The sequence below is a fragment of the Thunnus albacares genome, chromosome 5 (genome assembly GCF_914725855.1).
Source record: "Thunnus albacares chromosome 5, fThuAlb1.1, whole genome shotgun sequence".
NCBI lineage: Eukaryota > Metazoa > Chordata > Actinopteri > Scombriformes > Scombridae > Thunnus > Thunnus albacares.
Window position 1 is genome coordinate 28,742,721 of NC_058110.1, and position 26,490 is coordinate 28,769,210.

General features: G+C 38.0%; 1 protein-coding gene and 2 long non-coding RNA genes across 8 annotated transcripts; 2 read left to right on the top strand and 1 right to left on the bottom strand.

Annotated features, from left to right (window-relative positions):
• The first annotated feature begins 345 nt into the window (after positions 1–345).
• Positions 346–5,029, top strand: LOC122982670. Of its 2 annotated transcripts, none has more exons than XR_006403512.1 (2): positions 346–785; positions 4,719–5,029. It is a non-coding gene; the product is annotated as an uncharacterized LOC122982670 (long non-coding RNA). The 2 variants fall into 2 exon arrangements; XR_006403513.1 differs by lacking the exon at positions 346–785 and adding an exon at positions 1,221–3,942.
• A 6,496-nt stretch (positions 5,030–11,525) lies between these two features.
• On the bottom strand, positions 11,526–19,699 carry LOC122983113. 4 transcript variants are annotated; one of them, XR_006403588.1, is made up of 7 exons: positions 19,389–19,699; positions 16,053–18,086; positions 15,728–15,815; positions 14,883–14,931; positions 13,740–14,620; positions 13,581–13,646; positions 11,526–13,478 (listed from the first exon to the last, which is right to left on the bottom strand). XR_006403588.1 is itself a non-coding variant. In XM_044352880.1 (7 exons), exons 1-7 carry the CDS (start codon positions 16,093–16,095, stop codon positions 11,635–11,637), a joined length of 552 nt encoding a protein of 183 aa, XP_044208815.1. In that variant the 5' UTR covers positions 16,096–16,144; the 3' UTR covers positions 11,526–11,634. The 4 variants fall into 4 exon arrangements, 2 of the variants coding, with proteins under 2 accessions (XP_044208815.1, XP_044208814.1); XM_044352880.1 differs by lacking the exon at positions 19,389–19,699 and having other exon boundaries at positions 11,526–11,661; positions 13,265–13,478; positions 14,556–14,620; positions 16,053–16,144; XR_006403589.1 differs by lacking the exon at positions 13,740–14,620.
• A 127-nt stretch (positions 19,700–19,826) lies between these two features.
• LOC122983115 lies at positions 19,827–21,458 on the top strand. 2 transcript variants are annotated; one of them, XR_006403590.1, is made up of 4 exons: positions 19,827–20,216; positions 20,486–20,575; positions 20,950–20,999; positions 21,125–21,458. It is a non-coding gene; the product is annotated as an uncharacterized LOC122983115 (long non-coding RNA). The 2 variants fall into 2 exon arrangements; XR_006403591.1 differs by having other exon boundaries at positions 20,490–20,575.
• Positions 21,459–26,490: the final 5,032 nt, after the last annotated feature.

The window sequence follows — 26,490 nt, forward strand, 5'->3', positions numbered from 1 at the left end:
TCCTACACTGTGGTGGGTTAAATGTCACGGCTCGACAGGGGTGCAGAGACCACGGATGAGTCAAGGAGCTGCGGTTGGTTTAAAAAGCAGAGATTACAGCATTACAGCTGAAAAAAAAACGACATAAGATTGTGAATTTTAAGGACAAAACCGAGTTAAAATGACAAGTACCAACAATTCTTCACTGCTATGTTTCCTTAGGGGTCTTTTTAGATGCTCACATTAATAATCGTTGTGTAACTTTCTTAAAATCACAAAGGTTTCAACTTATGATAGCTGGCACTGTAGTGGATGCCGATTTGTCTTAGAATATGGAAAGTGAACCCCAGTTCATTGAGTTACAGATGCTAGTGGAACTATTCAGTTTCATATTTGGGGTCAAATTTGGATTTATCCAGCAACTATGGTGCCATGTTTTGTTCACAAATTCAACAACAAAGTGTTTTGAATTCACTACCATGCACCAAACATCAAATATATCTCACTTTTTCCTTTATGTGGCCTTTTGGGTAAAGTCACTACTATGTGAAACTCCCAAAGTCAGTGTAGTCTTTTAACATTAAAAGAAAATTGTAATAAACACTCACAAGTTGAATATAGTAAATACTGCAGCTCCTCCCATGTGTACAGTAGATTATAGTAGCAGACTGCTGCTCCTCAGATCTGAAAGCAGAATGAAGGCGGAGAGGATCAATGCCGTCTTTGATCTATTCTCTGGGTTTTACAGCGACGGAGACGAAGAGGGAAGGGTCTGCTTTGAAAGTTGAAAACTAAAGGAAAGTAAGGTGTGTAAGAAGCATTTTCATGTTTCCTGCTGTATTTCCCTTTTTTAATGTCTTTAATGCATTATGTAAAGCATGTTGAATTGCCTTTGTGTATGAAATGTGCTTAAAAAAATAAAATCGCCTTGTTTGCCTTGTAACACGGCACATCTGCTGACGGTAAGATGGAAGAAGAAGAGACAAACTCTCCTTCCAGATTATAAAAAACTGAAAACAAAAGGCTCTCTTACCTGTAATTCATAAACTAAGCAAACTTCAGATTAAACTTTTCACAATATTAATACACATATATTATACACATAAGAAAAAAATAAGAGAAATACTGCTGAAAGCCATTACTTACAAAATTAAAACAAAAAAAACCCCTCAGATAATAAAGAAAAGTTTTTTATTTTAGACATTAAGCACAAAAAATGTGCTTATTTTTCACCCTAAAAAAATCACATTTAACATCCTCATGAGTTCACCTTGTGCAGTCTAATATCACTTATAATTTTTTCCATCATTTTGTGGTTCCTCCCTGCAGAGAATATAAATTGTTTGCCAATGAAACACTTGGATTATGCTGTGCAGTTGTTTGGAGACTAGTTTGAATGGAAATTTCATACTTTTTTTCAGTTGTAATATGATGGACATGCTCCATTATTTCAATACACTGGTTTGCAGAAAATAACTTATTATGTTTGTTGGACCTACAAACAAAAATCCTGACATTTTAAGGAAAACAATTCTATGAATCGTCTCATCACTCATGCTTTTTTTCATTTTGACACCTCTAGCCTGAGGTTTTTTTGAGATGTTACTGTTACTGCTGCTCTCTGCTGTTCTGGCTACAGCAGTGTGCTGACGAGCCACAGACAGCTGAGCTACTCAGTATGGGAGAAATGACTGAATGCTCACTGTGAATCATTCCTGCTTGCAGGTGAGTGTCTGGTCAGCTGTTGGATGAGATGATGGGCCGCACCAAAGACTTTGGATTGATTCTGCAATGCAGGGTTTTTTTTTTTAACTCTGTAATTTTTTCCACTCGGTTTTATTAATAAAAGCTGGGAGATTGTCCTCAGTCTCTATGAGTGAAGGGTTTAGAGACTGACCTGTGAGTTTAGATTGTAGTGTAAATGACTGAATGAATACTGATTATTTCCAAAATCTTCCTATTACAATATGGAAACTTCTTCTTCTTCATGAGCCCCAAAAGCCAACCCCAATGGATCTACTGCCCCAGGTTACTTATTTATGGTCTGGTATATATGTTGGTAGTTTAGCCTGTGTTGAGAAGATGCAGACACACACAGAGAGATCACAGATGACAAACCAAATGAGCTTGTTTTCTTGCCACAGAGGAGGAAATGTGATCTAGTCACCACGGCAACTGAACCCATGGGTGCACACAAGATTAAGAAATTAAAATCAAAAAGGACAAAAAGGAAAAACTTCAACATTTAATGAGGGTATGTGTCAAAAAAAAACTGTCACAAACTGTGAGTTATTACTGTCACATACTGCAGGCATCTCACAAAAATCCACAGTTTATTTGAAATATTAAGTCATGAACAGTAAATGCCATAAAAGTAAGCTTGAAAAAAAAAAAATACAGAGAGATGTTTTCAGCGAGAGCCTCTCTGCTATGAAATGTCAGATTCATCCAACTGTCATTCTGACTGTTCAAACTGTAAGGGTGAAAGTGGGTGAATCAAATAGCTCATGGATCCGTTCAAGCGTATACTAAAGTGCAATAGAACAATTTAACGATCAAACAGTCCTCTGAATATCATGTGTAATAAAAAAAAAAAAAAAAAAAGGGATATACATACCTGTGCTAAAACGTGGGCACAGCAAATCAGTTTGTCTGTGTTTAGGTGTGCCCTCCTACCTGATGTATTCTCTCTAACCTCAGCCTCCCGGAGCATGAAATCATTCAGGCAGAATGATCCGATGTTTTGCTGTGGAGCACTAGCGTGAGATTTGTTTCTGTGCAGATAAACACAGACTTGACTCTTGTCTCAGCAACAGAGAACACTTTCTGTTTCAATTTCAGAGCGTGCAAAGCAGAAAATAATAACGGATTCAGCTAACCGCCTCGGATATTTTAGCCGTCAGTCTTGAAGATACTGATATATATAATGTTTTGGCATGTTTTAAAAAGAATAGTCTCACTATCCCAACAACTACAGAACAAGTGGTTCTGTATCTGACATCCATGAACAATAACAATAATGTTCATGATGATAATATTGTAATACTTAATTTGTTTTACAAAGTAATCTTAAAGAACAGTAGTAGTAGTATTGTAAACAACAGCGATGACACGAGCACCCTTAAACTGATAAAAAGCAAATGAAGAAATATTAAATTGCCCGTGCTCAACATTGCAATTTAATTGATTCATTTTTAAGCAAAAAAAAAACAATTCACTGGCTCCAAAATAATTTTTTCACAGCTTCTTTGACAACTGACCTGCTGTGAAAACTGATTGCCGTTGTGTTGTTGATGGGCTCCTGTAGACAGACATTAAGATATAAGGCATATTTTGTTGTTTTGTTGTTTATCACTGTGAAATATGTGGCTTGTTTGTTTGTTTTGTGGACTCCAGGGTTACTATAGCGACCCCCTTTTGTGGAAGCTAATGGGGATCCGATGTTTGAGAAATTGGGCGTTTGGAGTTAAATGGTTAAATAGGCTACCTCATAGTACAGGATCAGCAAAACTGTGTTAGTGTTAGTAGGAGAAGGGCAGCAAACAAAGACAGAGATACTGTTACAAAGAAAAGGCATCTAATCTAAAACTGAGACAGATTTATGAACTTAAATTACAGTTTTGTCAACCTCGGACTAGTTAAGGCATTTTTTCGTTCTGTTGTTTTTGTCATGAGTACATTCACACAGAACACAGACATCATGTGGTGAAAAAAGCGACATAATTTGTTTTTTTCATAATGTTTTTTTGGAACAAGCTCTTTTTTTCTGAGCTTTCACACAGCAAATAAAGACATCAACCAATCATGAAGCGTAACCTGCACAGACAGCCGTTTATTGCGAAGGCCTACATGGACTGTTGATATCCAACTGTATGTGTTTTGAACTTATAAACCGTATCGACGTTGATTGATCAAGGCTGCCGGTCCGTCTGTGAGCTCGTCTGTTTGACTGCAGGCAGACAGGTGGGCTCGCTCGCTACAGTGTACTGATTCATGTATCATGTACCATTATATGCGTCATCATCATATATTTATAAGTACAAACACTGTCGATTTCTTCCCATGGAGCAGACATACACAACTATTTTGGTTCAGTAAATTACTGCTGTCAGTCAGCCTGGTGAAGGCAGTTTGTCTGGCCTCCGTCCTCTCGGCTCCCCAGGAGCTGCAGCTGACAGACGGCTGCTTCTGTGCGCAGAGACGCTGAACGCAGGTCAGAGACCATCATCATCATCATCGCTAGACGGTTTTGACATCATCCAGCGATGATTATTTTGTCCTCCTCCTCCTCCTCCTCGCTCGACAAAAGAAGAGGAGAGTGTTATCCGTTCAGTCCACACTGAGTCTGACCTGTGTTCAGCAGCTCTGTCAGCAGCAAACAAACTGCCTTCACCAGGCTGACTGACAGCAGGATGAGCTGTCGCAAATTTATGTTTCTGTGTATCTGTCGCAATTTCGTACAGCTGTCGGTTTGAATAGTTGTGATTATGGTGACCAGACATCCCGGTTTGTCCAGGAATGTCCCAGTTACAAGCTGGGCGTCCTAAGTCCTCACAAATATCTGTAAAACACTAAAATGTCCCGGTTTTCACCACAATTAAAATGATGCACTTACACAGATGTTTATCATGTTCTGTCCTACTCATTATTACCAACCCGATATAAAAACTGTTGCAACCCTCTCTGCCCAGTCTGCCTGTGGCTTCACTTTGTGTGGCTGCTCTCTGTTGTTTCTGCAGGTACTGGAGGTGGGTGTGGCAGCATCATCAGGAGCACCGGTAACACCTGGGGCTCTGGGTGCCAGCGCCTCTTCAAAAACCCCCTTTGTAGTGCAGTTGCTGGTGTGCTCTCCTCCCTGAGACACCTTTTGGGCTTTTGTGTTGATATTTGATAGTTGTTTTTTTTGCACCATACAACACTACATTCACACACTGTTCCACTCATGCACTCACCTACGCTACTGATCTCACTGACTACACATGCCGTTGTTAGGTTGGGTTTTTCTCTTAGGTTACTTTCTTTTTTTAAAATAAATTGGTTATTAATTGGCTTTGTTGTGTGTATCTCCCTTCTTTGTCATGACCGTGTGGCCCGGTTTGTGACAAAACATAAACAAATTTATGTTTCTGTGTATCTGACGCAAATTCGTACAGCTGTCGGTTTGAATAGTTTTGATTATTGTGACCAGACATCCCAGTTTGTCCAGGATTGTCCCAGTTACAAGCTGGGTGTCCCAAGTCCCAATAAATATCTATAAAACATAAAAGTGTCCCGGTTTTCAATATAGGTGTGTTTTCACCACAATTAAAATGATAATTATAACATTATACTTGTTCTCAGCGCCTAAGTAGACATTTATCATTTTCTGTCCTACTCATTATTACCTAACCTGATATAAAAATATAAACAATGCATCACACATCTGAATCAGATGGTAAAAAATATGGACGTGGCCACCGTGACATCACCCACTGGTTTCTGAAGAGCGTTTTTTTACATTAATAAACACTTAAAATGTTCTTCTATCTGATTACAACTACATTAAATTAAATGTTATACTGCTTATATGGGGCACTTAAAGTAAGATGATATCATTAGCCTTAACTGACATTTATCCAACTGACAAGTTAAAACATAATTCGATTCACACTCATATGAGGAAATGGTTACATTAAAGAAACAGAGATGGTTAAAGCCTGGGTTGCTTTAAATTGGGTTTCCACAAAATCCCTCGACAAAGTGCTCTTCAGAAGTAGACAAGAACCCTTAAACATAAAATGGCCTATTTTCTGTACAAGTCTAATATTAAACCTTCTTGTGGTGAAAGGGTCTTTGATTTGTGAAAAGAAACCACGGGATGCCTTATTGAACTCTTTTGTTTTTTTTTTACCAGACTGTTTTTCAAAGTGTAGGATAATGGTGTTCAAGCAGAAATCCAGCAGGCCACCCTAAAGCAGGCAGTGCTTTGTTTCCCTAATAATCAGTTGAGGTCGTCTTCTGCCCACCGACACTCAGTAATCTCCATCCATAATCACACAGCTGCCTCAGAAATGTGGCAGGAGGCAGGAGCCCCCAAACCTATAAGCGCCTTTGGTGAAAAGGAGGCAAAGCCGCTCTTCGAAGACAGGCTGCAAGGAACATAAGGCTCTCCAGCCCTCCTAGGGTTTAATGTCTTATTATTTTCCACAGACGGTACCAAAATGAACCGTTTTTGTCAGCGGGGACACTGCTGGGATGGTGTCACTTCCTCCGTATACACAGGGAGGAAGGAAGCAAGCTGAGAAATATATGGAAACTAGAGAAACTTGCTTTTTCATTGTTAGCTGCTCATTTAACAGGCATCTGATATCTGAAGATTATTTATGAGGGTGCTGGTGAGGCATCGCTCGTGTACTGAATGAAATAAGGATGAGTATTGTATTACCCAAGCATGGAGCCAAATATAACATTACCCAATTATTTTGTTCTTTTCACTGTCTTTCACAGTCCTTGAGTGTCACCACATCTGTGGCTCTGTTCCTATTATAACACTTTGACGTATTGGATTTCTCTTTAACTCATAGTTGGATCAGGGCAGTTTGTTTGAACCAGATGAATCATCGGGACATCTGAAGGCAACACTAATTGTATATAATCATGTAATGAGCACAGTTAGACTAGAATAGTTAGAATCAGGCCTTTATATTTATTTTAGGGTGTTTTTTTTTTCCCCCTCAGCCCACTGAAAGACATCTTTGAGAACAGCTGATTGACTGATTAAGGTTGACTTTGAGCGTACAAAGTAATTATGTAACATATAAGATGACTAATTGAAGAGGTGTATTTATATGCACATAATTACTGTTGTAAAAAAAATACAGTCAAGGGGTAACTTGAAGTTTGACATGTTGCACAAAAGCATCTTTAAAATGCATGTATAACAAAAAATGAGTCCCCTCTTTTTTCTAGATTACTGTATTTTTTAATATATATTGTTGATATTTTGATGTATTATCTTTTTACTTCTTTTATTTGAGATGTATCAACATTTTGACCTGACTAAGATCTCACATGTGATCAAAATGTTGCCTATTTGAATAATTTTTTTGGTTTGGAGACCTTGTTCATTGAGGCAAGATGATACACACTCCAACACTGGTGTACTTAGAGTCCTGCATGGTCACAGTGTTAATGAAATCAGTTTTTGCAACATAAGAGAGTTGTTAACATCCTCTGCTATTTTGTTTGACTGTGTCATTCTGTCCCTGGTAACCCTGGGCCATCTCGCACTCATGCATAGATTGTGTGACAGCATGATTAATTGTGTCGTGTTTGGAGGCAAACTAAACTAGCAGATGGATATGTGCAGAGTCCTCTGCAGCGGGAAATAAGTGTTTATTCCTTATGTGAAAGAGAGAGGACTGGTATAATGATGAATGAAACCACAGAAATATTCAGCTGATGTCTTAGAAAATGCTGCTGAGGAATCTCCAAACAGTATATTTTTCAGAAGGATAAATGACTTCTAATCTTCCATTTAGGCGCTTTGATGGCACCTGTACCGGCAGAATAAACTATCACCGTCATATTCTCTTTGAAAGAGCGAGAAGGGACAATTTTACTGCAAATGCAGAGAGTAAAAAAAAAAAGATTTTGTAGATTCCATCTATATTTCTTTTAGTGTGCACTCACCAAATGCAGATATGCCAGGAGAGGTATTATCCAAAAGTAGTTTCCCACTCATCAGGAGAATAGGATTGGATTAGACTGCAGATTATCATGTAGGCTGTGAGCACCAGGCAAGCAGATAACCATGCCTTCAGAAATTATTCATCACAATAAACCAGCACTAAAGTGTTTTTTCCCCCCAGTGACTGCATCAGCAAGTGAGAAAAAAAAAACGGCCTTAACATATAAGATAAACTATAATATGCAACTGCAAGCACAGCACAAGCAAGATTGATGACTTGGGTGCAGGAAAATATGCGTGTTAAAGAGTTCCTTATCCTTACACCGCAATTTATGGCGAGCGAACACAAAAAAAAAGAAACACATTTCAATCATCTGCATTTCAATCTCATCACTGACAGCTGACAGGTTTTATGATTATGTTTTGCAATTTTGTTTTCCTCTATAATTCACTGAGCGGAAGCATCCAGAAAGATGACATCTGATAACGATCAACACTTGCAGATGACTGACCGTGAATGCGATGTTATAATTTTTCATTTGTGCTATAATCTCGCCGTGGCATGTAAACACCGGCCGGATGAAGAGAGAGAGAGAAAGAGCCTTAAGAACACGGAGGTGGCGTCAGTGTGTAATTTGGCATTAACCGTGTTTTACATGCGAGTCACGGAAATAATAGTGACAACCAAAACGTTTGACAGGGGATTTTCAGTCTGTTCCGGGTGCACGCACACACACACACACACACACACACACACACACGAGTGATGCCTGAGTGAAAGATGCTCTTTATGGCTCGGTTGACGGCGCATGAACAGTGTACGGGGCTCTTGCAACATGGAATAACAAACAAAATGTGAGCTCATGTAGATCCCCTCCGAGCACAGGAGAGCCCATTACACTGATCTACCACGTCTCCTTCGCTACATGATAAAAATTATGGCAGCTGCAAGACATTAAATCGTGAACTATGTAGTTTCGCTGTTATATTGTCAGTTTTGGTAGAAATTGAGTTATAATCTATATGTCAGATGTTGCACTGGAGAGTCATGAAAGAAAATTTTAATAAAGAAATGATAATTTCGCCTCACTATTTAGAAAAAAAAAAATCCAAGGAAAGTAATTTATTTTTTGTTTATAAAGCATCAAACTAATTATTAGTGGATGGTTGAGTCTCGGTATAGCAACCTCTTCAACTACTGCTGCATGCTGAATACAGATACTCAGTATCTTCGCTGAAATAAATCTGCTCTCAGGTGTATTTTTCACGCGCTGTAGAAAATCATAAATAACCCCGCAACTAAAAATAATAAATAATAATAACATCTCAATGCATGAATAATAATGACTTTAAGAAGAATGCATATAAATAAATAAAAAGAGTAAATGTTTTTTTTATTTATCCAGGGAAGGCTTTGCTGACTAAACCAGCTCCGTTTTAGCAGCATCCTGCCTCTCAGTGTGATACAGTTTAAGAAAAGAGAACAATAAAGATGTGTTTGTTCAATATGTTATGCCGCTACCTACTAATGTTTTGTTTTTCCCCCGACACCCAGATCCACAAATAATACACCTATTTATTCAACAAGCCCAGGCTGTGTTATTACTGAGCCCTTCAAAGCTGTCATCCCATGGAGAGGCACTGCTGTGCAACAATAAATTTGGAATTCAATTAACCAAAACACATCTTGACCTTTTTGATATCATATCCTAACACAACGTAAGAAGGTAGTCATTGTCATGTGTTATATAACGGTGTTCAGGTAAAACATGCAAAACTGTGCCTGCAAGTCGCAGCTTTGTTTTCAAACGACCTCGAGGATTATAACTTCTGCAACTTCACAGTTTAATTTCTTATCACTTGTCGACCTTTCCTTTCTTTCTCTGTGTTGCTCTGCTTCACTTCTCTCAAGCGACCCCGTCTACCTCTATTGATCACACTTCTACATCATGGTTTCTTTCACTTTCTGTCTCTGGGAGCTGTATCGACATTCGCAAGTCTGTCATATCAATAATTTACAGAGTGGCTGTGCTGTGACCTTAAATATGTAACAGAGCATCGCAACAACAAATGCTTATAAAGCATCAATGTTATAGATGTAGCTACTGTAGTGTTCAGTCAATTTACCACTGGACCATTAAAGAAGTTTATAAACCGAATGTTTTCTTGCTTTTATCCCATTAAACATAACAAGAAATAGTATGGAAATGAATTGATTAACTGATTAATTGATGTCTGATGAGTTATGCTCTTTAAAATCAACTTCATACAGTGCTTGGAGGTGACTTAAGATACTGTTGGTTTGAATTATCTCTTTACTAAAGGAGGGAATGTCTGTATCTATATATGTATGTATGTATTAGGGGTGTGCCCGAATACAAATACATTATTCTGCAAAGCACAAATAGTGGGTTTTATACAAATATTTGTTTCATACAAATATGTTAAAAATTATTTGTTTTTGGGAAGAAAAAAAAAAAACATGTCAAATACCAGTTTGCAGGTTAGTTACATCGTTATCTCAGTCTCTCTCCTCTGCTCCACTGTTACATCTATCAGGGGTAAGTCCTGAGAGATTCTCCATAACCTGTTGTTCACCTTCTCCTTTCCACAAAGTTAGGTTGTAAAAAAATAGGCAATAAATGAAAAGTGCAAAGCAAGAATCACCTTTGAAGTTCTACTACATGTTACGTGCTGTGCTGTCTCTGTGTTATGGGTGTATAGATAGGTAGAGGTCTGTCTGCAATGAGTCGATGAGTAAAGTTTTAGCTCAGTAGTCAGTGCAGTCGTCTATGATCTGGGAGACTCCAGTTCAAGACCTGGTGTGGGGACCTCCTTCATAAGGTAGTTTATTCATGAACACTTATTGTAACACTTTAATTTTCTAAAATTAAAAGCATAATAAATACAAAAACAGGATTTTTAAGCCTTTTTCCACTTTTATTCGAATACTAATAATTTTGCTGCCTCAACAAATACAGATACAAATACAAATACTTGGCTCTCTGCATATCCCTATTATGTATGTATGTATATATGTATGTATGTATGTTTGTCCTTCACATTTCTTGAGAACTGTTCATCTTATCGACTGCCCCATAGTATGGTTGGGGACCCAAGGGAGTGAATTGTCGAATTTGGTGCAATTTGGACACGCGATACAATTAATATTAATAAACTTTGAATAAACCAGCGTTCAGAGAGCAGCTCCGCTCTGTGCAGGGGCAGAGCGGAGATTACCTTGTTAATATACGAAGAGTTCATATGGAAAATGGTTGACACATCCGACCTGTGTAATAAGGATGTAAACTTGGAAGTTTTAAAAGCACATTTCACAGAAATAACACAGAATACCTAAAAATACAAAATATATGTCAGTAACGTTCGACTAAATGACCGAATAATGTTGGCTATGTTAGCATAATCAGATCTTTGCCACTCTTAACTATGTGAATGCTGTTAACCCTGAAACATACATCCAGACAGCACAGCAATGTAGCACTGAAGTAGATGTGCCATATTGGGGAAAAGTAGGTGCTACGCAGTGTAGGGATCATTTGCTCATTGGCAAGATTTTGCATAGATGTTGCTTACCGCTGCTTCACTGACGTTCCACCAATCTTCATCAGTACAGCTCAACGGGGGCACGCTGTATATCCTACACACTGCCTACATATATTTGCACTGTAGCGCACTCTTATATATCCTTTGTCAGTATGGTAATATTCAGTATAGACCTATATTATATTATATTATATCATGCCTAATAGGCTTAAATGGAGTGTGAGAGTTGACAAATAAACAAGCAGATCAGCTCTTAAAATTTATTCAACAATCAACACATCAACCTGTATTGTTTTAATTAATCAATCAATGATAATTTTCTTTATTTATTTTATTTCTTTTTAAAGCGTCCAACAGGTCTAAATCATCAACAGTAAACAAAGAAATCACTTGTCAGACGAAGCCACTGCTGAAACACCTTGTCAGGGTCTCGCTACGCACTGCTGATGCTGTGAATATAATGATTTTTAGGTAAATTTTAGCTGCAGTGTCATACATCAACAACCTACAGATCAGCAGTTTCAGAATGATGTTAGTATTCTTTTTAATCTTTGTTTAAAGCAGCACCACTGTAATTATACAAACTAGAAGCTATTTCCGCTTATTGACTTCCTTCCATTTGATGGACTGGAGACCATTATCTCACAGTTAATTTACAAGCAGGGGTGTGTGGTCCATTAAGGGCACTGGGGCGCTGCCCTTCCCTCAATTCCAATTGTCCAATACATATTTTAATGAAAAATCATTTTTGTTATTGTTGTTTTATGTGTGTGTATGAATTTGTTAATCTCACATAAATCATACATAATTACAGAAGCATGTGATGACCAATGAAAAAGCGCACAAAAGCTCATTCTTATATATCCAATTATTGATATTTTTTTCTCTTTCAGAGTGGATTTGCAGTAGAGCCCTACAGATAAATGGTAAGTTGTGACTGAGACTGACCAAGTATAGACTTTGTAGGCTAGAATGAGGAGTATAGATAGAGAGCATACATGGTAGACCACTATCTACAGCTTTAGAGGAGTATATTACAAGGTTAGCTCAGAGGACACCATTGGAATTGAAATAAAAGAAAAAATCGAGTTCTTTAAAACCTAGGTGTTATTTCTGTGGGTTTGACATCATTCTTTTGGCTTATGATAAAATTTAATAGACCAACTTAATTGTAGAGATAAATCTGAGGTAATCACTTACCCGGTGCTTTGACTTCCAAATCTATGGTTAAGATGATTGGGTTACGGTGGACTGATTTAAAGCTCCTATGAGGATTTTTTCCACTGTTTATTTAGCAAACACGTGAACTTGCTGCTGTTATTGTGTGGTACTTGGTAGACGTTGCACTTGTTGTAGGCTGTGTTGGGAATTCATCAATATGCTGCTGCTGTTGTTGTTGTTGTTTTGGTGATGGGTGTTATTTATCTACAGACTGCTGTATGGTACAGAATTAATTCCCGTTAAGGGCAATAAAATTGTCAATCAATCAATAGCCTGTAGCATGTAGCCCTCTAAAAATTGCTACAAATCTTGTCAACAACTGTCTTCTCTCCAAAACAAATGCAGTCATCCATCTGAGAAATGTTATCACTAATGTTTGCAATAACTGCTAAACTCAGTCAAGATTCAGAAAGTCCTTTTAGGGGCTTTAGACTTGTCTGAGGTTTTTGATCTTTGCCCCGCTTCACCACTTTAAAGCTCTTTACTCATAACCCTGTGTCTCTTCAGTGAAGCAGATGAGAACAGTGTTGTCATGACCGATTAGGTAGGAAGCAAAAAAAACAGAAATAAGACCAAAGTTGTGGAAGAAAAAAAAGAAAAGAAAAGATATTTTAGCTGGTCATCTACTCTATGAACAAGATAAAAACCCTCTCAGTCATCCATGCCAATCTATTATAATTTCTTGGTTTCAGAAGAAACACTGCAGGTAATGTTCAAATTAAAATTACTTTGTAAAAATACAAAGTGTTAATTAATGCAGTATAGAGGAAGTGATATACTAAGGAGGCTATGAAATAGGTTGTTGCTCCCTATACATATTGGATTCATCACCAGTTTGTTTTTTTTTGTGGAGGTGTTTTTCAGCTTCTCCTCAAGTAAGTCATGTGATTCTTCAAGTGACTGGAGAGGAAGCTGAACATCGATATCCTCCTCCTCAGGTGGGAACTGCAGCCTCCTTTCACTTCCTGCCTGTAGGGTTTGTACCATGGCTGTTTGGTGCTGGAGCTGCACCTCACTCAGGGCTTCCAATACAGCTTTTTGATAACTGTTTGATATAAAAGCAGTAAGAGAATGGTAAGACAAATTAATATTATTATGATTATACAGAAATATTCTAGGAATCTTGCTGTCCCGTTAAAAAACGTACGTATGCATTGAGCAGGAACTAACCACCCTGTTGGCCAGACCCTGGATCTCGAGGAAGATGCTGAAACTACAAATCACGGTTTAGTGTATCAGTGGTATTTAATACAGTTACAGACAGGATTGCAAGGTTTTGGAGATGATTTTTGGCAACACTTTGTACCTTGAGTTTGGCTAATGTTCCATTTATGTGTTATTGAGTCCAGTTTTCGAAGCAGGAAATGCACATGAACACCCTACCAAGTATTGCAAACAAGTCTGATAAATTCGATTTTTCCTAGTTGTGATGTTTCAACACGGCTGTCCACAGCCAGAGTCTTCTGTGAAAAGAAATGAAATTTGATCTGATAAAACCTCAGTGAACCACAGTTAAAATTTTAAAATGTGGTAGTCTCCAAATGCCTTCCTCTCTGCTGTGGTTGTTTCTGTAAACCAGAGAAAAACCAACACTTGTTATCTAAAGCAAACTTTGTGATTAGCTTAAGAAGCTAACAACAACAAGGTTTGTGCTTCCATTCCGAAGAACATGAACCCAACTGGATTTTTTACATTTACCTTTTACATTTAGCTTCCTGAACCACCCCATGAATCTGATGTATGTGAACGTGACATAATTTCAAGTTGGAGTTTCAGATGGGGGTAAAAAGAGAAATGGGTTGCATTTTTTAGGGTGTTCTCTGCCTTCATGCTGCATGATGAAAGTTTTTAACACTTCTGTGCAGATTATCCCTTACTTGACTGCTGTTTACATATGAATAGACATAATCTTTCTTAAAATATCATAACTAATACTTCATTTGTGTGTGTGTGTGTAGCAAGAAGGGAGCAGTTGCCAAGTGGAGAGAATGATGAGATGGAGAATCATGGAAAGGTTTAATTTCTACCATGTGTGAACAACTTGACCTTGGATAAAATATCTGCCTGATGTGACAAAACACAAAAGGACTTCATTTCTACTATGAACTAATTGTGGTCTTACTCTGGTAGGTTGGACTGGGTGTGGAGAGTGCCTGCCTGTCTCATATTGGACTTGTTGTGGACTACCTATTAAAACAGGTAATGATGTGTGAATCAGTCTTGCCATAACAAGTCTAGTAATTAACAAAGCAGTTGAATTCCTCACACATAACCCTTTTTAATTTCTGTTACATAAGAATAACTCTCGTTTAACCTTGGAAGAGGTCTTGAGATTGATTTAGGCCTTTAAGGGCAAAGGTGTCACTCATTATTGCCAAAAGAACGGTGCACCATATGACGTAAAACACAAAAGGACTTAATTACCACAACGAACTTAATGTGGTCTTACCCTGGTAGGTTGCCCTGGGTGTGGACCTTGCTCGCCTGTCTTGAGATGGCTGTTAATACAGGTAATGAGTTGTGAATCATTCTTGTCATAACAAGTCTAGCAATTAAACAAAGCAGTTGAAGACCTCACACAAAACTCCTTTTAATTGCTGTTACATAATAATAACTCTCGTGTCACCTTGGAAAAGGTCTTGCGATTGATTATAGGTCTGTAAGGGCAAACGTGTCACACATTATTGCCAAAATAACTGTGCACCATTTGCCGTAAAACATATAAGGACTTCATTTCTAGCTTGTGTGGTGGAGCTTCAGCTTTGCTAAAGAGGGAACAAAGAAAAAACAAATGGTCCTACTGCCTTTGCATGGCTACAAGAGCTTAATCAACAAAAAGGGAAGGCCGTCATACGTCCTACAGCAGCTATAGATGATAGACTCTGGTAAGAATCAGCTCTTAATTTACTCAGCCTTATTGACATAATAACCATAATCATATAAAACTCTAAGTGTGATTGAACGTATCTGCTGGTCAGTGTGAAACAGGCAAACGTAACATACATCAAATGGTTCAGGTGATCTCGGAGGGGTCTGTGCCAGTTCGCTAGCTAAAGCCACGAAAATATCCCAGAACACCTGCATCTGCATTAAAACAAAAAGGCGGAGACCCAAGCTGATTTTTGGACACCAAATTTTCACTGTGCCACCAGATAAATAAAAACATATTCAGAAATGTGGACATTTTCAAAATACTGAGTCGCACATCTAGGAAATGTATTACTGTCAAATGGAACTTCCTGCATCCACCCTGTAAGGTCAACAACACTTTTAAAAGTAAAATTCACAACATACCTAGTCTTCTTCTCTCCCTCCACATCTGAATTTAAGTCCGATGCCTCACACGAATCTCTCCATTTTTTGATAACCTTGTCCATTATGTCTGTGGGGGAAAACAAAGAAAAAGGTCTTTTGTGTATTCTGAAGTTTTATTCGCTATGTGACTACCTTAGATGTTAATTCGATTTGTATGGTAATTTGCAGAGCAAAATGACAGCTCTAGAGAATGAGGCTGAGCATGATGTTGTGTTTGAGTTTAATAAATTATGGTTTTATTGATTTTGATTTTATGTATTTCACTAAATGTCCTACAAACTGTATATTTTGTTTTGCAGATTACCTGATGTTTTGTCCACCTCCTCATGTGGGGGCCAGGCAACCATCCACCCACTCCTTGGTCACTGGACCGGTGGATTTTTCCTTTAAAAACTCAACAATGGCATACATGGTTGACCTGATGGACACCATGTTAAAAAATAAAAATGAGGTGTTGTTTTTTCAGATGAAATGTTCTGTTTTTTTTAACTGGTTGGCCTCAGAGGGGTCTCTGATAATCACCTCACAATTAGGCTCAGTGGAGACTGTGATTTTCTCACAAGCATCTTGAGGTTGTGCAGAAAAGTTTCATATTTGAAACTGCTGATATTATCCAATACCCCCTGATTTCTAGCATCCTCTGCCTGGTATATATTATATTATGCACATTGTAAGAAATGTACTTCTTCCCATACAGTTCCCCAAAATGCTGGACAAATGAAACCAGAAGTGCATTTGGGTATTTCATGTACTCTTCTGTGAGTCTTGGGTTTGAAAGAATGAGGATCTCCACAAATAGCAGCAAGAAGTTATGATAAATTGCAGTGTTAATAATGCCTTTCAAGATAATAGGCCCTGTGTATGACAGAAACTGTCTGAATTCTGTAGCCTTACAGCGGTCCAGTTCTCTTAGTGCCCTGGGTTTCTGAGAAAACTCGAGAGGGACGTAGCTCGTCACATCGAGGAGTCTTTGGGAAAGCCTGGCGATATTGAGAGAGAAACAGTCTGCAGGTTAGAGGACCCTTCAGCCACAACATTAACAGTCTCCACATCACCTCAAGGCAAATGAGATGCATATAGTCTAATGGGAATCCTGACACCATTCTCAGGGATGTCCTTTGGAGAGGAGAAGGGTCAAGATGGTGCTCCGCATTAGTCATCTGATAGAAGTCCTCAGAGGGACACTGGTATTAGAATAAGAAACCCTATTATCAGTGTAAGTCCCCTCCTGTGTACACTTCCCACAGCTGAAATAGCCATGTGTCCTTTAATGTTTTTCATGAATGCACAAGCTAGTGCACCACACACCACTGAAGACAATTTCAGTCTTAGTGTCAGGCCTTCGAACTCAAAACCACTCTCTAACTGAACAATTTCAGTGACATAGTCCTCCAGAAAATCATTGATGAGGTCCCAGAACAACAGGATCACTCTGGAAGTTTTGTACATGTCCAAGAATGGGCCATAATTGGGTGGCTGAACTCCTAAAAAGTGGAAATCCATCAATATTTGTCTGCAAATTGACACACATATTTTGTTCCAGCTGAGCTTTGTTTGCATGAAGTACTCTTACAATGGCATTTAGCACTCCAAATTACTAATACTCTCTACCAGCTTTCTCTAGTACATCAACAGAGCGCACAGTACCCAACAATATCCTGGAATCTCTCAGTAGAGAGCTGTGATGTGCCAAGAGCAATTCCAGCAGATCATTTAAAGCTGCATGAGAAATTTGGTGCTTTCCTGCCCAGTTTGCCAAACTGCTCTGCAGCTGGTTACAGTCTTTGCCGTCAGAGATTACAGAATCATCATCTGAAGCAAATGACTCATGGGCATCAAGTCTTAGCACCTCAGCTCTTCAACTTAAGGAAATGTTTGGCGTTCCATGTATATGTCCTCACTGTTGTCAATAATTCTTGGAGAAGAGACCGCCTCATCCAGTGAATGAGAAATTTTTCTTTTTTTCATCTAAACCGACTAACTCTAAATATCTGTCAACTCTCTCCTTAGCTTTACACTGCAGCATCCAATAAGATGGCATATTGCTAGTGTTGGTCATACACACTCACAGAGACAAACAGTAAAACAATCAGGCACAAAAGTTCAGAGTCAGACCAGTCAGAGCCCCACCTATTCCATTAATACTGTAGCTAAACAAAGGGCACGTAAATCCTCTCACAAAAAAAAAAAAAAAAAAAAAAAAACTGCTCAGAACAACTCTCAACACTGACACACTTTATGAGCAGATTAGTTTAATGGGATTCTTTCTCCTAGTGTTGTAAATCCTGTTTGCACTTGCCTGGCCTCTACAGGAAAGTGCCAACACACTGGAATATGCCTGGAAGTAAAAAAAAAAACACAAAGCAAAACTCAGTATGGATTAATGGTTCAGAGTGTGTAGTCCAACAAAGCATGGCTGGATCAAGTGCCTCACAGACAACGACGTCCACACTAATACGTTTTCATCTTAAAACAGCGTATTAAAACAAAAATGATCTCCGTCCACATGAGTGTTTTAGCACCGTTTCAGAAATAATCTCTGTCCATACTAACATGCCTGAAAACGCATATCATATGACCATTCACATATACTTGACATGCGCATGCCGGTGTAAACAGGAAGCAGATTGTCTAATCTGCGGTTGGTTGCTTAGTTGCAGAAAATACGATGGAGGAAGAACAGCAATGGCGAAAAGTAAGACCAGAGATTTCTTGGATTGACGATGAGATGGAACTATCACATGATAAGGGTGTGACGAATCAGGAAGCGAACACGGTTGTCTGCATCAACATTTTAAAAAGTCTCTTTTTCCACCCGTCCAGACTAAAACACAATCCTGGAGTTTTCAAACTAAAACAGGGTCAGCAGTATTTTCAAAAGTCTGCGGTTTAGGTGTTCGAAAACGACAGAGTAGAGTGGACGCCAGGCATAAGCGTAATAAATGTATTAGTGTGGATGTAGCCAAAGACTTAAAGGACAAAGGGAGAAAATAGATCATCTTGTCTTTTATTGTGCATACAGACTAATGTTCAATGTTACCATAACAGATGAGTGGTATAAATTGGATAATGAAGTTAGTTGAGTGCATCACTGTCCAAAGTGTGTGTCCATGATAACATATATTTAAATAATGCATATCGAAATAATTAGCAATAAATCTAAAAATGCATACCATAATACTAAATAAATACATCGACCATCTACCCTGGAATGTATTCATGATGAACAAGTGTGCGTTATTAATGTGTATCTGGCCATGACGTTAAATCTAGCGTTAGCTATATTAAGCTAATTAAGAATACTGCTATATAGCTATGATATACTGTATGTGAGGTAACGTTGGATAATTCATTTTAACAGTAAAGTTAGGTAACGTTAGCTTGAGCGTTGACTACAATGGCTTTGTTGCCTTGCTAATATTAGCCATTTAGCGTTATTCTTGGTAACATTACTTACAGAAGGTCTTGGTTGCAGATGGTGACGTTAGCATAGTCGCTTTTTAATTGTTTTAGTGTCAGATATGCTGGGTCAGTAAAACAGAATTATGTCATATAACATTTTCAGAGCTTGTTCTATTAACTGTTAACCCAAGACAAATCTCAATGTTATCGACACTTGGTCTAAGGTTAACCTACTTACCGGATGGCTTAACTGGCAAACAAAGGTACAACAAAATGAACTGATTAAGCTATAGCTGTGTCCTGATTCAGGGGCCACATCCTTTAAAGGCTGCATTTGAAGACTGAATTCATCACAGCGGCACGATGAAAGCTGTTTCATTTCAAAGGCTCCTTTAAATGCAGCTTTCTTTTCCCAAATTTGAAGGATCCAACAGATGGATCCTTCGGGACAGCCAAGTATCCCAGAATGCATTTCATACCAAGTGGCAGCACTGGTGGAGATTTTGAGCCAGGCTAAAGCAGCTGTTGTAATTTTCAATCTGAGCAAAACTCAGGTGAGATACAGCAGCCACACATTTCACTGTTCTCTGTGGAATTAATCCCCCACAACAGACGTGACTTTCCTTTGTCTTGAGAAACTGTGGCATTTATTTACTGGAACACTGTAGCGTATACTATACATTTACTACCAGATTGACAACTCACTGTTAACCTTGTCCTCTCCTCTGCTCGCATTCACTGTCACTTTTCTGCCGCTCGCACACGCTAAACCACTCACTTGCTATGTACACACATTATGCACTGCCCTACTCTTTAAAGGAGTTACGCTACCAAGAGTTTCCCAGGCAACAACACAGAGGTTGGCTCATGTTTCGGAACAGTGGTGCACAGAGATGCCCCCAAACGCTATTGATTTCCGAATGAATGGATATTTGGCCTTATTTTTGGCATTAAAACTTTTTTTTTTTGGTCTGGCGGGGGTTCAGATGCAGGCATCTGACCTAAGTTACAGCCTTTGAAAGTAAAACCTTTAAAGCCTTCACTTTCAAACTTCAGTGGTTCAAAGGTTGGTTTATATCTTACTGAGATTTGTGGCGATTTTATAGATAATTTATACTTTATATTAAGTACATGAATGGACCAAGGTGAACAAATATGGACAGATTGTGGACCCTGCTTGGTTTTCAGACAGTTGAATATCACTTTTAAAGTCCAGTACAAACGCTGGTATAGATTACACAGCTAACCTGAAGTTTGTTATTTTGCTGCTTGAACTGCTTTTGTTTGGTGGTGTGAAGCAAAACTCATACTAACATTTCCTTTTGTTTTATGGAGCAAGGAGCATGCTGCTCAGTTTATTAAACTGAAGGGAGGAAATTATCACCACTTCACCGGGGCCAAAAATTCAGCTAGCGTAGCTTGGAGGTAAGGCAACAATAGCCCATTTGTAGTCTCTCCATTAAACCATTTTGTACTTAAAGTTACAGTTTAATCAGCCTGCATCCTATACAAAGCCCATAATAGTAAGACAACTAGTCGATGGGCAATGCCATTTTCTTTATTGTGTTTTTTGTGGTTCTGTCACAGGGATGCAAGCTGTGAATGTCACCTTTTTTCTTTTTCTTTTTTGTTTTTTTAACTCAAAACAGGGTGTCCAAGTAAATGTTTTCTGGGGGATTTTGTGTCTGTGCTGCTGTGTCAACATTTCCAATCTTCCTAAATTTGCATTCCTGTGTTAACATTGATAAGTATTTCCCTTTTCTCTTGTTTTCTCTCTATGATTACAACGGTTGGACAAGGTGACTCCCCAGCAAGCAAAAGAAAGGGGGAACAGTTAAAAGAGTACAAAGTATGTACATGTGATTTTAAATTGAAATTATATTTGTTTTAATCACGCAAGATAATAAACACACATTTGCTGGAATTTGTTTTGCTGCTGTTGTTAACTGCCATGATTGATTTCCTCTGTTTTAGGATTGCAAGTGTCCAGGGTCAGAAGGGGGCGTGAGTGGGAAACCCACTGCTGCAGCTTGGCTGTGGTTTGTCCTCAGGATGGATGAGGTGTTGGGACAGAGGCATTACTCCACACCCACTGTCCTAATTGCCTCCATCTCTGAGGACACACCAGGGCCAAGTGCATCAGTGGATGACTAGGAGGAGGAGGAGGAAAGCCAGCCAGAGTCAGATAAGAGAAAGGGAGACAAAGCGGATGAGCTTCTTCGGCTCATGAAGGAAGACATGAAGTTGCAGAAAGAGGAGAGGAGAGGAGAGCAGAGAGAGAATGGACAGGCTCTAGTTGAAAAATAAAAAACATTGTATGAATCTATTAAAATAAAGTATTTGTTAAATAAAGTTTATTTAATTTACAGCAATCTTTACAACTATATGCAACATAAAGTACATAAGAAGGGAATGACAGGGTGTTTGCAGGTCCTTAAAAAGTCTTATATTCAATTTTATAAATATTCGGCCTTAAAAAATGCATTCAGCTGAGCAGGAAGTCCCTGGTGGTGCTGCTGGATCTGGATGGGCTGCCACAATAAAGACCCTGGTGTCTTCTGTCAGTGGGATTTTATCTTGGGTGGCCTCCAGAGTGTGTTTGGGGATGTATAATGTCGAGGTTAAATGACATTAGCTATATAAACTATGTTAACTAACTGTTGTTAACTAGCTAACGTTAACGTTACTGTTAGCTAAAGGTACATAGCTTAACCGATCTTAATTTACCTGGTCTACCATGGTTCTCTCACAGCCTGAGATACATCACATACTGACAGTGAAGCATCTTTATTTCCTCTAAAAAAAATATTTAAAAAATAAATAAAATAAAAATTCTGGCTCCATTTCTAATGTTAGCAGCCCTGTCCCGATTGTCAACTGCAGCTGTCAAGGTTGCTAAGTGACAGGAATGGCACTTCGTGAGGCAAAAGTAAGGGTGAGAACAGCTGGTCATGCAAATAGAAAATCCTCCATAGACCAGTCTCATTTAACAAAGCTTGTTCAGCCTTCGCAGTCTACGAAGGACACGCCTTTGTAGACCGCGTCTTTCAAAGGATGCGGCCCCTGAGCAGGGACACCAGTGTTGCCAGATGGGAAATGTTAATCTACCAGAGGCTTAAAATCATCGTATTTTGAGGAAAATGATTGTACACGAGTCATAACCAAGAGAACAAATAGGTGTAAATGTTTAATTTCAGAAAACACGTATTTATTGAAATGAACAACTTTTTGACACCGCCTACGAATCTAGCCACATTGTTTAAAAAAAAGTTTTAAAAAACGCTGATGTAGTTATATGACGTGGAAGAGGGTAGTCTTATAGGACTCACTCAAATAAAAATATCTCACTTCTTGGACGTTGGATCCATATTTTACTATCCTGATCATATCGGGAAATGAATTAAAATGAGATAGTCTAAAACTACTGTGTCATAAAATGATCAAATTATTGTACATTATGAGACTTTTGGCATTATTGATCATGGAGAGGACATAACTATCGTAAAAATTATCGTACATCTGGCAACACTGTGGGACACAGTTGATGTTCCTCTAATGCTGACATCAGTGCAATGTAGGATGCTGTCTGGACATGTTTCTACATAAATAAAACAAAGTCATATCTACATTTGAAAAAGTTTGGCAGTTAAGAATAAATATTAAATAATAAAGTCTCACTAACTATTCTTGAAACTAGTAATGGATTAACAAATAGTTGGTAAACAGAAACTTTATATTAAGCATAACATAGATATATTGGTTACAAGCTTCCACACACCTTCAGCTGGTGCTTTAATTCAGTGGTTCACAGCATTTCTGGCTTAAAACCCCTTAAAACAAAGTAATGTCTTCTTAGAACGACTTTTTACTGGTTGCACATGACTATTGGTTGTGATTAGTTAACCAGAAAGTATTATTTTGTACTTGTTTTATTTGAATAATTTGTTTTGGAGGCCTGAAGACGTGAAAATCTGAAAAAAGTCATACTTATATATATATATATATATATATATATATATATATATACACACATTTTTTTAACCCCTTCTGGGACTCCTGATCCCCATGTTGGGAAGTTCTGCTTTAAAAAGTCCAGTCATAGCCGCCCTGATAGGCTGTGTCATAAAGTAGGTAAGTAACTACTACCAAGACATGTAAACAGACATTTAAATGTATAAGTTTATGGAAGCAAAGTTTTATTAATTTAGTCAGGGATTCCTGGAAGCGTTTTAATACCAGGAATTTTATGAATTAATGAGGAAGATATTTCTGTCTTGAGAAGTATTGGTCAACTGATGTAAGTGTGGCTATAACATATAAAGTGTAGAATGTCTCCATCTAGTGACTGAACAGGTGAAAATGTGAATTTTTAACGTTTAACGTCTGGGTTTCTCTCTCACTCAGGGTTCTTGGAGCAACATACTGTATATCACAAAAAGGAATGATAAAATCTTGTTGTGAAATTAGATCATATTTCCAGAGTTTTTACAATAACTTTCAATCTAATAAAGGTGGAACCTGCAGTGAGTCGCTTTCCTGGTAAATAAATCATTTCAGATTATTTACCAAACTGGTGAATAGTGGAGCATTTAGCAGCTTAAAGAGCCAAATATTTCCCTCAGAGGTTAGTGGACAACAACAACAGAGTGAATGTTTGTCAGGTGGCAAGAAAGACGACTTTTGACATATTTATCTTCTAAGTTGATGATATGTCAGTATTGTGTTAACATTTAGTTTCCATTACACCCAAGTTAATGCAGGTTTAAATTAAAGGAATAGTTTGTCATTTTTGGGTTTTATGCTTCTTTTTTTTTGCCAAAACTTAGTTTTAAATCTCTTTAAGAGAAATCACACTTTTATCCAAGAGCCTCTCCTGAGTTTTTTTTTTCTTTGAACTGTCTTTATTTCTGTTTCTTTTACGTTTTCTCTCTTTTTTGTTTTGTTTTACACTAGATCTGTTCCTAAAACATTATGATTTTATGATTTGTTTTAATTTGCTGCTTTTTTAGATTATTCTTATTCTTATTCCTATTATTACAATTATTGTTATTATTATTATTATTATTCACATATCTGTCCAGAAGCAGTGACTTCATGGGGTCTTGTCCCAGCCAAGAACATTAAAAAACACAAGTTTAAGTTTTTGCTTTTTATTTTTTGTACTGATAAACAAACAGGATATAGCGTGTTAATTAGTGAGCTTTAGATGGATTAAATTACCTTTAATGTTAAGCTAAGCTAACCAGCTGCTGGCTGTAGCTTCATATTTACCATATAGACATGAGAGCGGTATCAGTCCTCTCATCTAACTCTCGGTAAGAAAACAATACGTGTTGTGTCTCAAATACGTCCCCCGTTCACTGAGAAGAAGACATGGATTTATAACCAAGTGTCATGAAATCAAAATCTAATTTATTAGTAAACTTCAGTTCACTGGCATTAAAATGTCAGCATCAATTGTTAGTAGACTCTCTATGAGAACCTCATTTGGCAGCATTTGCACAATGTCACTGTGACCCCTGTGGAAGATTTCTGTCAGCAGTTCCTGGATCGACTCCGCCTGAGGGACAAGGCGAGGTCAAGGGAAAGTTCAACAGCAGGTCACTCTTAATTGCGCCGCAAAGGTTAAATTTTCACTCTTTATTTTACATTCCAGGCCATCATCATCTCTCTCTTTCCTCCTCATTATCCCCTGGAGAGCTGGAAAGGTAGATAGACGTACGTGTGTCTTCCACGGTCTGAAATTTAAGCGGTTTATAGACTTTAATGTTGTGAGAGGCTCGGTGGATATTTGCTGTCAGTGTTAAAATCGCTGCAAAGTGACGGAGGACACCTCATGGATACATTTATTAATTCACAGAGGAATCCTCACATTGAGTGGATGAATGTGATTAGAAGATTTATGCCAGATAGAAATGAAATATGGGAGAATTTCATTGTTTGTCTTAAAGATTTTGTTTTGATTGTTTTTTACGCTTTTTGTGAGTGTTTTATTTTTCTCTTTAGACTGTGTTGTGTTTAGACTTGTTTGTGAATAATTGTGCTCTTCTATTTGCTGTTACTGTATGTTGAAAATATAAATAAACAGACTAACTACTAGAAAAAGACATACAGGAATCGTGTGAAATTAAAAGCTCAGTTGTGACAGTTGTGTTTGTTTACACTGAAACATAACTTTCTTAAGCACAGCACATACTGAAGGTCAAAGTCATTTAAATGTTTTTATAAACTGTTTGTATGTACAGTCTATTTGCTTGTTATAACCCAGTAAGGCTTTAAAACAGCTTTAAGCAAATATTTATTTTCCAGATGTTTCAGTGGGTAAAGGAAAATGTTGATGAATCCTGGTTTCAGTCTTCATTAGAAGATGGTGGAGGACTTTGGGGGATTTATCATTTCAAGCCCTGAGTTATGAAATATGAGCTTGTCCTCTGATGTTTATACAGCATACAGAATTATTCGATAGATTACATGAATTTACCTTTTAAAACCTGAGTCTAAGAAATTATAAACTTTAAGAAGAGCTCGGTATAACTTTTACTTTTTAAGTTGGCAGCCTTCAACTCTCAGTCAATCTTCCAGCGTCCTGTTCGCTTCTTCAGAAATGTCTGTTAATGGTATCACTGAATAATTAACCTACCATAAAGGAAACAGCTGCAGCTTTAGCAGAGTGGGCATTGGAGTAAATAACATTCGTCCTTTGCTTGTCTTTGCAGCTGTATGGAGCAGAAGGACTGATCACTCCCGACTAACTCTTACTTTTCATTCTTGAGTAAAAACGATTTAAAAAATAAAACAGGTCATTTCTGCTCGGTGGGGAATCTCTTAGCTCTTATTGCAGGAGTCAGCAGTTAAGTTCAACCATGTGCCAGTTTGTCAGGATTTTTCATCGGAGGGCCGTTAAGCGGTGCAGTGGAAAGGCAGGCCTATATGTTTGAATTATTTATAACTCTGTGTAGGATTGCATCTTAGGGCTAAGAGCTTATTTTAATACCCATTTGGCTAAAAAAAAAACCACTCATTCATGAAAATATATTCTGTTTTGCACTTCGAGACGTACTTTATTGGATATTCACACACGATAAACAGCAGCCTGCTTCATTAATGGTTGATTGAAACTACTGTTGTTGTTGTTGTAGAAAAAAATGGCATCGACACACCATTTCTGCTCGACTGCCACCTATTTATTTGTGTGAAAAATAAATCTGTTATGGTCCAAGAGGCTAAAATTGTGAAATAATTAAAACTGTGTTGACATTCATACATTTTCAAACTTTAATTTATGGTAGGTTTATTAGGTGTAATGTCAACATCGTGCGCTGTTTAAACAGAACGGTGCA

What these genes read in the sequence shown, in the direction of transcription:
- LOC122983113 (XM_044352879.1), bottom strand. Translation starts at nt 16,095, where the DNA reads ATGGTTGCCTGGCCCCCACATGAGGAGGTGGACAAAACATCAG. An exon ending in GGAGGTGGACAAAACATCAG is followed by an intron (nt 15,816 to 16,052) that starts GTAATCTGCAAA and finishes TTTCCCCCACAG; the next exon opens with ACATAATGGACAAGGTTATC. An exon ending in ACCCAGTCCAACCTACCAGA is followed by an intron (nt 13,647 to 14,555) that starts GTAAGACCACAA and finishes CGTGATTTGTAG; the next exon opens with TTTCAGCATCTTCCTCGAGA.